We start from the raw sequence: 13,626 nt of genomic DNA, 5'->3' as shown, positions 1-13,626 counted from the left end.
CACACACGCCAGTTACAACCTCGTGAACATGAAGCCATGTTACATTATACACACACACACGCACGCGCCAGTTACAACCTCGTGAACATGAAGGCATGTTACATTATACACACACACGCGCCAGTTACAACCTCGTGAACATGAAGGCATGTTACATTATACACACACACACACACGCGCCAGTTACAACCTCGTGAACATGAAGGCATGTTACATTATACACACACACACACGCGCCAGTTACAACCTCGTGAACATGAAGGCATGTTACATTATACACACACACACACGCGCCAGTTACAACCTCGTGAACATGAAGGCATGTTACATTACACACATTATGTGGGGGGCGGTGAGGGTGTGTTTACGTGGGGGGGTGGTGAGGGTGTGTCTATGTGGGGGGCGGTGAGGGTGTGTTTATGTGGGGGGTGGTGAGGGTGTGTCTATGTGGGGGGTGGTGAGGGTGTGTTTACGTGGGGGGTGGTGAGGGTGTGTCTATGTGGGGGGTGGTGAGGGTGTGTCTATGTGGTGAGGGTGTGTCTATGTGGGGGGTGGTGAGGGTGTGTCTATGTGGTGAGGGTGTGTCTATGTGGGGGGTGGTGAGGTGTGTTATGTGGGGGGCGGTGAGGGTGTGTTTACGTGGGGGGTGGTGAGGGTGTGTCTTTGTGGGGGGTGGTGAGGGTGTGTCTATGTGGTGAGGGTGTGTCTATGTGGGGGGTGGTGAGGGTGTGTTTATGTGGGGGGTGGTGAGGGTGTGTTTACGTGGGGGGCGGTGAGGGTGTGTTTATGTGGGGGGCGGTGAGGGTGTGTTTATGTGGGGGGTGGTGAGGGTGTGTTTACGTGGGGGGCGGTGAGGGTGTGTTTACGTGGGGGGCGGTGAGGGTGTGTTTATGTGGGGGACGGTGAGGGTGTGTTTATGTGGGGGGCGGTGAGGGTGTGTTTACGTGGGGGGCGGTGAGGGTGTGTTTATGTGGGGGACGGTGAGGGTGTGTTTATGTGGGGGACGGTGAGGGTGTGTTTACGTGGGGGGCGGTGAGGGTGTGTTTATGTGGGGGGCGGTGAGGGTGTGTTTACGTGGGGGACGGTGAGGGTGTGTTTATGTGGGGGACGGTGAGGGTGTGTTTATGTGGCCGCTAGCGGGGGGGGGCGGTACGGTGGCACTCTTCCGGTGGCTGACGCGGGTGGCGTGCGGTGCGTGCAGCTGTTCACGGACGGCATGACGAACAAGCTGGTGGGCTGCTCGCGAGGGGACGGCAGCGAGGACGTGGTGCTCGTGCGCGTGTACGGCAACAAGAGCGAGCTGTTTGTCGACAGGGACAGCGAGCTGGAGAGCTTCCAGGTGAGAGACGCCGCCGCCACCGCCGCTGCACCTCCACTCCGGAAATACTTAATCGGAATATTTATTTAATACCGGAGGAATCCGATGAGCTACGAATGTTATTTTTCTTTTTCTTGCCGAGGTTTGCCCCAAGTCGCTCCCAAATGAAAGATCCGGCGGCCGCTGCCGACGTTGGCGGTTCCAATCTGGCAGGCCGCCACCGTTATCGCCGCATTTAATGTTCGTGTGTAAAAAAAAAAAATTCATTGATCTAAAAATAAGCAAAATATATAAATCGAATTATATAAAAAAAATGACAAGAAAAAATCTTTTTTCAAATTCTGTACAAAAAAAAACAACAATCAAAAGTTCAACATGAAAAAAATTACGGTACTCGCAGCGTGCCTCGATGCGTCCTGTCGCCTGGCGCTGGAGAGAAGAGACTGATTTCCCCTTTGCGCTCTCCTATTTATCCTCCCTACCTCAAAAGGATGCTGCGCTGAACAATGGGCTCGCGCACCTCGAGCACGCGCACGGCGGTTCCGGGCGCTGTTGATATGCTAATCAGTGAGCGGCGTGCGCGGCGTAAATCCTAATTAATCCCTTACCCTTCCTAACAATGGGGCCTGCGCGCTCAAGCGTAATGATCCCAACCCTCCATGACTATGCGCAAGAGCCCCTGCGGTCCCGCTATTCATGCTGTCCCCTCCCTCCTCCGCCTGTCTCGTCGACCCGTGGGGGTGTGTGTGGGGGGAAAATGCGCCTCAACCGCGGTGGCCGAATGCCCCATGCCGCGACCACACCATATTAAGGCCGGTCGCAGCACCGCAGCGCAACGTAGCACGGGGTAGGTTGTCCAATTCCTTGATCGTCGGAAACCGTGAGAGTTAACCCCGATAAGGGTTTCTCGGATAAAAACCAGCCGATCAGGTGATCTCCCCTTCCAGCTCTATGGGTGGGGGAAAATGCGTGCGGGTGTGTTCATGTGAGGTGAGGTGAGGGGGACAAGGGGTTGGCTCCGTTGCTTGGTGGTGGCGAGGTCGGGGATGGGGCGCCTGCCGAACGGCTTCGCGGCGGCGGCATCACATAGCCCCCCGAGGTGCCAGTCCCCGTCCCGGGTTGACTGGAGCACCTTGCTTGAGCCGCGCCCACGAGGAAACGTTGCGGGGTCCGGGGGATCCGTCTGGACCTGGTGGCTGGCCTCGGGGCGGGTGGTTCCGTCCTCTGCAGCTCCTGCGGCGGCCTCCTCCTCCACTCCAGCGGCTCTCCCCGTCCTCCGGCACCTGTGGGCTGGGGCACAAACTCGGCAGCGGAAGGATCTAGGGCCCGTCGTCCGCGCCGTCTCCGGACTGGATCGAGGCGTCTCGGGGGCCCGGCGGGGCCCATGTAGTGTGCGAGGCCCCCCAACACGAGGGGTGCGGGTACTCCGGGATTTCGGGGCCTTCGGGTGACGGGGTTCTCTCTCGCCGGGGCCGCTTTCCATGGTTTTAAGCGGCGGACATTGACCACCGTCTCTCGACCCCTCTCCCCGCCATCAATTAGTACCGTCCAGGGGGAGATCTGTCGCACCACGGTCCAGGGTCCCCGCCAGTAGGTCGTCAGTTTCCCCACCTGCCCGGCCCCGACGCGAGGGGTGTGTAGCCACACCTTAGCGCCTGTCAGGAATAAGGGGGGTTCCATGCGGGGTCGGGTGCCCTGTTCCTGCCGCCGATGCGCGGCTTCCCCTTGCGGGTATGCTCGGCCTCGGGCTTCTCGTAGGGTCTCCAACAGGTGTTCCACGGGGCGGCTTCCCTCCTCCGGCTGGGGGGAAGGGACGCCGAATAGCAGATCTGCGGGTAAACGAGACTCACGGCCGAACATCATTAAAAACGGGGTTTGTCCCGTCGACGTGTGTACGGTGGTGGCGTAGGCGAAAAGAGCGTAGGGGAGGTGTTCATCCCAATCCCGTTGATTTGCGGCCGCCATACGTTTGAGTTTCCCCGCTAAGGTCTGATTCATGCGCTCCACCATACCGTTCGCCTGGGGGTGGTACGCTGTGGTTCGGTCCTTCTGGATTCCGAACTCTCGGCACAGTGCCTGGAACAACTCGGCCTCGAACTCGCTACCCTGGTCGGTGAGGACTTGTTCTGGGATCCCGTGCTTAAGTACGTAGTGTTCCACAAATGCCCGGGCCACCACCAAGGCCGTTTTATCAGGGATGGCCACTGCCACGGGGTAGCGGGTGAAATACTCTACTGCGACTAGGATATATCGGTTGCCTCGATGGGATCGCGGGAATGGCCCCTGTAGGTCGATCCCGACCAGCTGATTCGTGCGGCTGACGCGGAACGGCCTTAGGGGTACCTGGTATCGTGCCGGTTTCGGCCCGCACTGCTGACAGGCGCGGCAGCCCTGTACCCAGGCCGCCACGTCTTGTGCCAATTTGGGCCAGAGATACTGGCGATGCAGGGTCTCTCGAGTACGTCGTTCCCCATCGTGGCTCCCGAGTGGGTGGTCATGCACCAGCCGTAGCAGCTGGGGTCGCACCTGGGCAGGAACACAGATGCACCCCGGCTGGCCGGCCTCGGTTAACTCCCGTACCACTCCGTTCTGCACACACAACCGGGCATACAAACCGCTCCAGGGTCCTGGTAGGGCGCTCTTTTCCTCCCGCAGTGCCGCCTCCACTGCCGCCAGATCCGGATCTCGCTGCTGGGTCTGTCTCAGCTGCTCGTCGTTTAGGCCCGGGAAGGCGCAGCCGACGTCCTCCTGGATCCGTCCGATCGGGTCCCGAGCCGCGGGTCCCGCGCTTGCCGGGCGGTCGACGGGATCCTCAGTGCCACCTGTGAGGGTCTCTGTGGCGCACACTGCACTCTCTCTCGCTGGGGGGGGGTCAGTGGCCGCGGCCTCTCGGGGGTCCGTTGCCTGCCGGCAGCGTCCCCCCGTGAAACACGGGCAGGCCTCCTCCGCCCTCGTCTCGGCGTACACCGTGGGTCGCCTCGACAAGGCGTCCGCGTTTGCATGCGTCCGGCCAGCCCGATACTCGATTTGCAGGTTGTACTCCTGCAACTGCGCCAACCAACGGGCCATCTGCCCCCGCGGCTCCTTGAATGTAAGAAGGAACTGAAGAGCATAATGGTCAGTGCGTACGCGACATCTCTGGCCGTACAAATACGGCCGGAACTGTTTACATGCGAAAATCACAGCGTACAACTCTTGGCGGGTCACGCAATAGTTCAGCTCGGCCCCACTCAAGGTCCGGCTGGCGTACGCGATGACTCGTTCCGTCCCATCCTGTACCTGTGACAACACCGCGCCCAGCCCGCTGCTGCAGGCGTCGGTGTCCAAAATAAAATCGGTGGTAAAATCGGGGAAAGCGAGGGTGGGGGCGTGGGTGAGGTGATCTTTGAGAGTGGTGAAGGCCGTCTGGCAGGCCCCCGTCCACTGGTAGGGGTGCTTAGGGGAGGTGAGTTGGGTGAGGGGGCGTGCAATCTCGCTGAATCCCTTTACAAATCGACGATAATAGGTGGCGAGCCCCAAAAATGATCTGATCTCCGTCAGATTCCTTGGTCGTGGCCACTCCACTACGGCGCGTACCTTCTCCGGATCGGTGCGCACGCCTGCCTCGCTGACGCGATGCCCGAGGTACCCCACCTCGCGTTGTGCGATGTAACACTTACGTGGCTTGAGCTTGAGATGAGCCGCTCGCAGTCGCTGGAACACCTCTCGTAGCCTGGACCAATGCTCAGACAAAGATCTACTGAACACGATCACATCGTCCAAGTAAATCAGGCACTGTTCCCATTGCAAACCCCGCATCACCAACTCCATCAGCCGCTGGAACGTCGCGGGTGCATTGGTGAGTCCGAACGGGAGTACTCGAAACTCGAATAGTCCCATCGGGGTGGTGAATGCGGTTTTCGGCCGATCCTCCTCCGCCATCTCCACCTGCCAGTACCCGGACGCGAGATCGAGGGTGGAAAAATATCGCGCTCCGGCGAGGCTGTCAAAAGTGTCGTCGATGCGGGGTATGGGGAAGGCGTCGCCGAGCGTGACTGCGTTCAGTTTACGATAATCGACGCAGAACCGGGTTGACCCATCCTTTTTCGTTACTAGTACCACCGGGGCTGACCAGGGGCTCGCCGAGGGCTGAATTATGTTATCGCGAAGCATGTCCCCAACCGCCTCTTTGATCTGGGTGCGTTCGGGTGCGCCCACTCGGTACGCAGGGAGTTTGATGGGTCGGGCTGCACCGGTGTCAATTTGGTGCTTAACAAGGTCGGTCCGACCCACGTCCGAGTCGTGTTCGCTGAACACGTCGGCATACTCCCGCAGTAACTCGCGCAGCCGATCGGCCTCTCCCTTAGGTAAGTCCGCCCATGGTACATGTAACGCGTCGAGCAGGGGAACGACCTCGGCTCGGGGAGTCGGGCCGACTCGCCAGGCCAGGTCCTGCTCACCCTCAGGACGACCGGGGTCCTCAGCCCAGAGTGCGAACACCGAGTCGTTAGAGTGGCGTGCGTGCAGGGGGTGTACTGTGGCTATCGGGGTGCGCCGTCGCAGTATCGCTGGGGTATTGTGGGGGTTAAACATCCGCATAAACAATCGGTCCCCATCTGCGTTTACCAACGTGGCGGATCCCACAACCCCATACCGTTTTGCCAACTCCGGGTGAGGAGTTAGCATTACCTCCCCTGATGGTCGGAGCGCGGGGTCGGTGGGGGATGTTGCCACCGGCACCAGCATCTCGGTGAGCGGGCCGATGGTGACTGCCGTCGCCAGGATAGCGGCCACAGGTGCAAAGCGGCGGCGCGTTGGTTCTCGTCCCAGGAACTGTATCCGCTCGCCGTTGCTCTCCATGGTGGCGCATCGCTGGCGGGGTTGCACGTTGAGTCCCAACCGTTCTAGGAGGTCGGTGCCTGCGATACACTCGTGACACAACGCACTCGACACGTAGAACTCCTGCGTGCACACCTGGCTGCCTATGCGGACCTCTAGGGTGGCTCTCCCCAGCAGCCCCATTCCGGCTCCGCTCGCAGTGTGCAGCGCGCGGTCCGGGGCCTGCAGGTGACGCACGTCGACCCCGATCGCGCTGCAGTGCGCTGCGCTCACGAGCGAGGCCACCGCCCCCGTGTCCAGCAGGATTCGGGTACGCACTCCGTTTACCTCCCCTTCCACCAGCGACGTGGCCCCCGTGATCCCCGCCACCAGCTCCCGCAGCCAGTCGCCAGGAGTCACCGTTTCTGTGGGCGTTGTTGCTGGAACCTGTGTGGAGATCACTCGCTCGCCATTATTCTCACAGCTTGTTTGTGTCGGGGCTACGTCGATTTCACCCCCCGGTGGTCCCCTCTCTAGGGGGGCCTTAGTGTTTGACCTTAGCTCTTGTCTAGCTCGGGCGACCTGAGGACAGTCTCTCACTAAATGCCCTCGGCGATCGCACATATAACATGCCCGAGGAGGGGGGGCAGCTCCATAGTGGGCCCCCTGCCCACTCCCTCCCCCCCCATTACGCCGCTGTCCACCCTCCGCCTCTAGTCGGGCTACCCTTCCAGATAACCCCCCTACCGTGGCGCGTAGGTCCCCCATTTCGGATCGGATGGTCTCAACGGAGGATTGCAGTTTGGTCATATTTTTATTCGTTTCCTCGCGTACCTGGGTTACCCTCTCACCTACGTGGGTTACCTTACCGTCCATTCGGTCTACCCGGCCAGCAATATCTCCAATGCCGGTTTGTAACCCGGCTACCCACCCCGGGGTCGTCTCGCTGGGTCTCTGTGGCTCTCTTTCCCGGCCCCTTACCGTCCTCGCGAGCTCCTGTTCCTCCTCCTCGTCTTCCGAGAGCAGGCTCGCAATGGCGCGCTCTCGTCCCAGCCCCCGGAGCTGCGCGCGTTCGCTGTGAATTCTTTCACACTTACGTGCGCGCTCGACAAGGGCGTTAAAGGGAAGACGTGGGCAGCTCATGTCTGGCTGCCACCACGCCGTGCGAGACAGGTACCGCTGGATTTTCTCGGCGGCCAGTTCCTCAATAACATCAGTTGCGTACCCCGGGCGTGCGATCTTTGTTAACTCGCGCACATCCTCGGCGTAATCACGTAGATCTTCGCCAGGTTGGCGACGGCGCGCCTCTAAGGCCGATTTTGCTTCCTCCTCGTCATGCATGCCAAAACGCTGATCGAGTCGGCGCATCAGCTCCTCTAGCTGTGTCTGTGCGCTCGCGGGTAACGCTTCTACAAAATCGGCTGCCCGCCCATCAAGATTCATATTAAGTTGGCGTACTGCCTGCGCGTCCGTCCATCCATTAATTTCCTTGGCCCCTAAGAGATTGCGGGCGAATGCCTTCCACGAAGGGGCCCCCCGGCCGGTAAATATTAGTCTTATTTTAGCGTGAGGTAACGCGGGGGTCCGTACCGCTTCTGACACCAATTTGTGGGGGCCGTTGGCCCCCGGGGTCCCTCCCGCCTGCATCCCCTATTCCGTTTACGTTACCCCACCTCCCTATTACCCGCTACGGTTTCGCCGGCATTCGAGCGCGACACCCCTACTATTACAGCCTCGCACTGCGCTCCCACGCTGCGAGCATACGTGCGCACATCATCATCAATCAAACGCCGTGCTCGCAGTATAGCCCTGTGCGGCACGTTACCAATGCGCATCCGTATCCGACACGTAACGAACGTATGCGCACTCCCACACACAGCTCTGCGCGGCACTCACTCAACACTGACCACTCGCGTTAGGATCGTGCACCTGTATTATACACGTCATGAACGTGCGCGCACACACATACAGCTCCACACGCGATACCCACTCTTGCGCCGCTCTGCGCCGCGCTGGCCGCTCACGTTATGATCGCGCACCGGGGGTACGCCGATTACGCACGCCGAGAGCTTACGCATACACCGTACCACACGCGTTCACACTTATAACACGAGATCACACGAGGCCACGATCAGCTATTAATGATTTATTATCCGCTACCTGGAACTAAATCAGTGAGTCGACGAGGCTGGCCTACGCTGATACCTCTATACCTATTCCCGATTTATCTGCTATGATTCTAATTCACCTTCTTACTCACTGTTAAGTGTCCACGGCGGTCCGCTGATCCTTGTGCTAACCGCGTGCCTCGGTGCGTCGCACGGACGTCCGGGTCGCTGGCTGGAGCTGCGTCTGGTCGCCCGGCGCTGGAGTAAGAGAGCGATTTCCCCTTTGCGCTCCCCATTTATCCTGATTCCCGGACCCCTACCCCCTTCCCACGCACCGTGCGCCTTCACTATGCTAATTAATCCTTTGTCCGCGCGGCGTGAACTCCAAACAATGGCACGCGCCCCCCTCGCCCGGGCCAGGCAGCTCCGCGGTGCCTTTGTTCCGCTAATCAATGAGCGACCTGCACGGCGCAAATTCCAATCAATCCTTTTCTCACGCAGGCCCCCATCATCGAGGTTCATGCGGCGGTGTCCATCACAAAGGCCCGTCGTGGGAAGCTGTGCATGGCTCCCCGCGCGCCTCCCCTCTCCCGATTATTTATACTAATAGCCTTATCCTTTAACTCCCCTAACAATGGTGCCTGCGTACCCGAGCGTAATTATGCCGTCCCTCCGCTGCTGGTGCGGGGGTGCCTGATTATGCAGTTCAGATGCGCTGCGTGTTTTCTAATGATGCTCCTCCATCACAATGCTTATTCCCTCTGCCTGCCCCGTCGATACTGGCGTGTGTGGGGGGAAATGCGCCTCAACCACGGTGGCCGAATGCCCCGCGACCACACCATATTAAGGCCGGTCGCAGCGCCGCGGCGCAACGTAGCACGGGGGAGGTCATCCAATTCCCTGATCGCCGGAAACCGTGAGAGTTGATCCCGATAAGGGTTTCTCGGATAAAAACCGGTCGGCCAGGCGACCTCCCCTCGGAGCTCTAGGGGGGGGGGGAAATGAGTGCGGGTGTGTTCATGTGAGGTGAGGTGAGGGAGACAAGGGGTCGGCTCCGTTGCTTGGTGGTGGCGAGGTCGGGGATTTGGCGCCTGCCGAACGGCTTCGCGGCGGCGGCATCACATATCTCGTCTCTGTGTTAATAAGCCTCCCGCACTAGGCCTCGCGAAGCCTGCCACACTAGGCCTCGCGAAGCCTACTGCACTAGGCCTCGCGAAGCCTTCTCTGCAGTAGACTTAGCGAAGCCTCTGCAGTAGGCCTCGCGAAGCCGCGCTTTTTGTGCACAAATAAGGCGATTAAATGTATCTCGTCTCTGTGTTAATAAGCCTGCCGCACTAGGCCTCGCGAAGCCTGCCGCACTAGGCCTCGCGCCGTGCTTTTCGTGCACAAATAAGGCGATTAAATGTATCTCGTCTCTGTGTTAGTAAATGTTTCTTGTCTCTGTGTTAAAAAAGTTTTGCCGTGAGGCGCCGGAAGCGACGGCCATCTTGTTTAGTTGACAGATCGCAGGGGGAGCGGGCGGCCATCTTGTCGGACAGGGTCATGCCAAGTGTTTGCAGTAGGGGGCGATGTTGATACACGGACGGACGGACACATTAATCTATTGGTGGTCTGGTCCACTTCGTTCCTACCAGTATTATAATGTATACTACTCCTGGCCAGGTGGTTTGTGCTTGCGTGTTGCACGCTCGCAGTCCGTGCAGAACACTGGTTGGTTCTTCACTCATTTTCCGAGCGAGGGGGGGGGGGGGGCCCCCCCACCCCCCACTTCCACCGATAAGACGACATCGGTGTGCACGTGAGGGCCGCCACACCACTTAAAACCATTGGGGTTTGTGACCATCAGCACCGATGTTTACTGTCAGGGTGGGGGGTGGGGGGGCACTAAAGGCCACTGCGGGAGCCTTGCAACGAAGAACACCGGGTTTTAGAATGTGCTCAAGCTGTGTGCGTGGCACGCGTGGTGGTTTTAAACAGGTCCCTGCGGGGTGGGCTGGTAGGAACGAACAAATGAATGGCTATAATAAAATGAAATGGCGGGGGTACGATACGAAGGGAGAGTTTGAGGCCTAGTTCTAGGCTTTAGGCCTAGCTGTAGGCTTTAGGCCGCTGTGAGTTAATTTTTAATTTAAATGTTTTAATTGAAAACTATCTCAGGGAATTATACGGGACTGTTACACTTGTTTAGCCAGGAAAGCCTCACTGAGTCTAAAGGTTTTTGTAGGGTCCTGCCAAGTGTTTGCAGTAGGGGGCGATGTTGCTACACGGACGGACGGACGGACGATATAATCTATTGTAGGCTGGTTCACTTCGTTCCTACCAGTATCAAGTATTTAAATAAGTTGAGATGCCACAGCCTGGAGGCACAGCGGCAGGAAGCCCCGCCCGGTCATGCGTTCAATCCCCGGTTGGGAGATTGACTCGGCCCATCATCATCCCCCTCCGGGTGGATAAAATAGGTACTACTTCATGGGGATGTCGGCGGTGGATGGCCCTGTGTTCAGTCTCGCCTCCCTGCCGTAGGAATTTCTCGGACATTTTCCCACCGCTGGCTGCGGACGGCTCGCTCGGGTAGGAGAACTCTCGTTGACTTGAATAATAGAAATAATTTTTTTACGAAACGTAAGCGCCGCATTCCGTCCGTAGCGGGCTCGCCAAAGCGCCGCCAACGCGTTACGGGGCGAAGGAAATGAAACGCAACCTTGTCACCGCAGAATTAAACGGCAGAGCGAGGCGACGACTCAATGTCTTGTGAGCAGAGGCACAAAGCGTTGTTCCAAAAGCCTGGGGGAGCTGCACAGTTGCCAAAGCTCCCTCCCCCCCCGATCGCCCCCCCCCCCCCCCACGGAAGCGTAGCCTGCTTGGTTCTTCATTCCACTTTTTTTTGTTAGTAACTTGAAGCAAACGGCTGAGCAGCCAACGAGAGAGGTTCCTGCGTGGACGCTGCGAGAGGTGTCGTGCAACGGGTATAGGGCTGGGAGTTGTTGCGTTTATGTTTTTTGGATCGACGTTCGAAAGGGGAGCAGCAGCAGCAGCAGCAAGCGTTCCTCGCCGTTCAAACCCTCGGCGATTGCGACGGTTTAATTCGTTTGGCCGCGGGGTCGGGTTGGCGGCGCAGGGACAATTCCCCGTACAAACTCGTCCGGATAATCTTGACTTGAAGCTTTCGTGACTGCAGGAATCCATAGTCTTTGGTTCTTTCGGTAAAGTCACGTAGGGATAAAATAAAATAAATCGCGACGTTTTGGGCACGACACAAGCGTCCGTCCCCAGCGGTCGATTTTAATTTGTTCTCATGAAGTCGTCCGTGAAAGCGTTTTGCGTGAACGGTGATAATATTTTTTTAGTCTTTTTAACAAGTAGGCGTTCGTGACACAATATCATCCTTAATGTAGGTTTTTAGGGTTGGATCGCGTGAATATAAATGTGACAAACCTTACTAACCGGCTGTGTCGGGTGGCGGCGAGTTTAACGACGCATTGATATGTACGCGATCTAACCCAAAAAACCCTATGTTATGGATTTTTTTTCGTCTGTTGATTGTTAAATGGAGAGCCGAGAGAGAGAGAGACGTCAAACGACTCTTGCTTTGTTGCCACGCTTCTCTACGCGTCACTGATTTCCGCACGCCGCGGATGTCGCCGTGAGTTGGCCGGGGCACGCTGCTGCCTGTCTCTTCTGCCTGTGGCCCTCCCGCCCACCCACGCGCACCTGCCCGCCCACCTGCCAACTCGCTCGCCCACCCACCCACCCGCCCACCCGCCCGCCCGCCCGCCCACCCGCCCACCTGCCTACTCGCTCGCCCGCCCACCCACCCACCCACCCACCCGCCCATCCACCCACCCACCCACCCGCCCATCCACCCACCCACCCATCCACCCACCCACCCAACCCACCCGCTCACCCACCCACCCAACCCACCCGCTCACCCACCCACCCACCCGCCCACCGACCCGCCCACCCGCCCGCCCACCCACCCGCCCACCCACCCGCCCACCCATCCGCCCACCCGCCCGCCCGCCCACCCGCCCGCCCGCCCACCCGCCCGCCCGCCCGCCCGCCCACCCGCCCACCCGCCCACCCACCCACCCACCCTGCTTGCCGGTGACTTACTTCCCCCGCCTCGCGAAATGACACCCCGAGAGTCGATGTGTCCCTGTGCCGTGTGACCTCGCCGCAGGTGCTGCAGGCCTACGGCTGCGCGCCCCGCCTCTACTGCACCTTCCTCAACGGCTTCTGCTACGAGTTCGTGCACGGCCACGTTCTCGACACGGCGCTGGTTCGACAGCCGGACATCTTCAGGTGACGACATCGTGCCGTCGACCGCATTGTAAACACTCCGTCGCCGCTTCTCCTTCGCTCCTTTTGTAGGAGGAATGGATGTGGATAACAACATCTAAAATGACGGCTGTAATCTGCTGCTGTCAATCGGAGATGGAGAGCGAGCGAGAGGAGGGTCCTCTGGCAAATAAGCGTCTGGGCAGTTGAGACATTGAATGTGGTAACCATGCCACGAGTTGAGCGTGCGTTGAAACCAATGCTAATGAAGTTGTGTGCACGGATTCTATCACGCTTCGTAATTGATATTTGGGTCCTAAAACTAAAACAACCCAAAAATGCCGAACTGCTATTTTGTGTGTTTAGTTGGTTTGTCCTTCCCCCGCACCCTACGATTTAGCACGGCTTGGCTACGTATGGCCAAAGAATTTCAACGCACATCCGTACAGGCAGATCACAAAGTGGTCCGGACAGATAGATATGAAATATTTTGTTCAATCTGCTATATTTTTATTTTAGCCGGTATAAGGCCCAACGAACTCTGTAGCTCTCTTTCAGAAGTGATCTGGCCACTAATGATGGCTCATCAAAGTGGATTATTACGTGGAAATTTATAGTAGCCAAATACTCTTAAGCGTATGTTTTTTAAATGCAGAGGGGGAAAAAGCGGGAGACAATGCAGCCATGGGGATAGAAAGAGAACATTCAAACTCCAAATATACAGACGTCGGGATCGAACCCACGCGAGGTAGTTAACGTCTCGCCAGCATCTGACTTGGAACCCTCAACCACAAGCACCATTCTCACCGCAACATTTATTAAAAAGTCCAAGCGATTTCCGGCTCTATTTCCTGATCACTGGAATCAAAATTCAGGTTGCCAGTGAAGACTACATGAACCGGTCCTGGGCCTCCCCTAGGTCGACTCCACCTCAAATGAGTTACCTGCTGCGGTGCATAAACATCGCCACTGGGGAGACAAAGGCGGCCGGGCGTGGTGCTGGCCACCCTCGTGTGCTGTGCCGGCCTTCATAGGTTCTGCTACTCGCTGACAGCACTTGCCCCAACAGTTTGTTACGGCCACACGGGAGATCTTTGTCTTTGTGTCTTTTTAAATCCTTTATAT

General features: G+C 58.2%; 1 protein-coding gene across 1 annotated transcript; it reads left to right on the top strand.

The window, feature by feature from the left end:
• Positions 1–313: 313 nt before the first annotated feature.
• Positions 314–12,525, top strand: LOC133362290 (ethanolamine kinase 1-like; the record flags this gene model as incomplete). Its single annotated transcript, XM_061581216.1, has 3 exons — positions 314–319; positions 1,202–1,339; positions 12,404–12,525. Coding segments are annotated over exons 1-3 (266 nt in total), but the record flags the coding sequence as incomplete, so codon positions are not given.
• Positions 12,526–13,626: the final 1,101 nt, after the last annotated feature.

Source organism: Lethenteron reissneri, unplaced genomic scaffold, assembly GCF_015708825.2.
Source record: "Lethenteron reissneri isolate LAM-NWPU_2019-01 unplaced genomic scaffold, ASM1570882v1 scaffold_1426, whole genome shotgun sequence".
Lineage (NCBI taxonomy): Eukaryota > Metazoa > Chordata > Hyperoartia > Petromyzontiformes > Petromyzontidae > Lethenteron > Lethenteron reissneri.
This window is presented reverse-complemented; position numbering and strand designations above follow the sequence as displayed.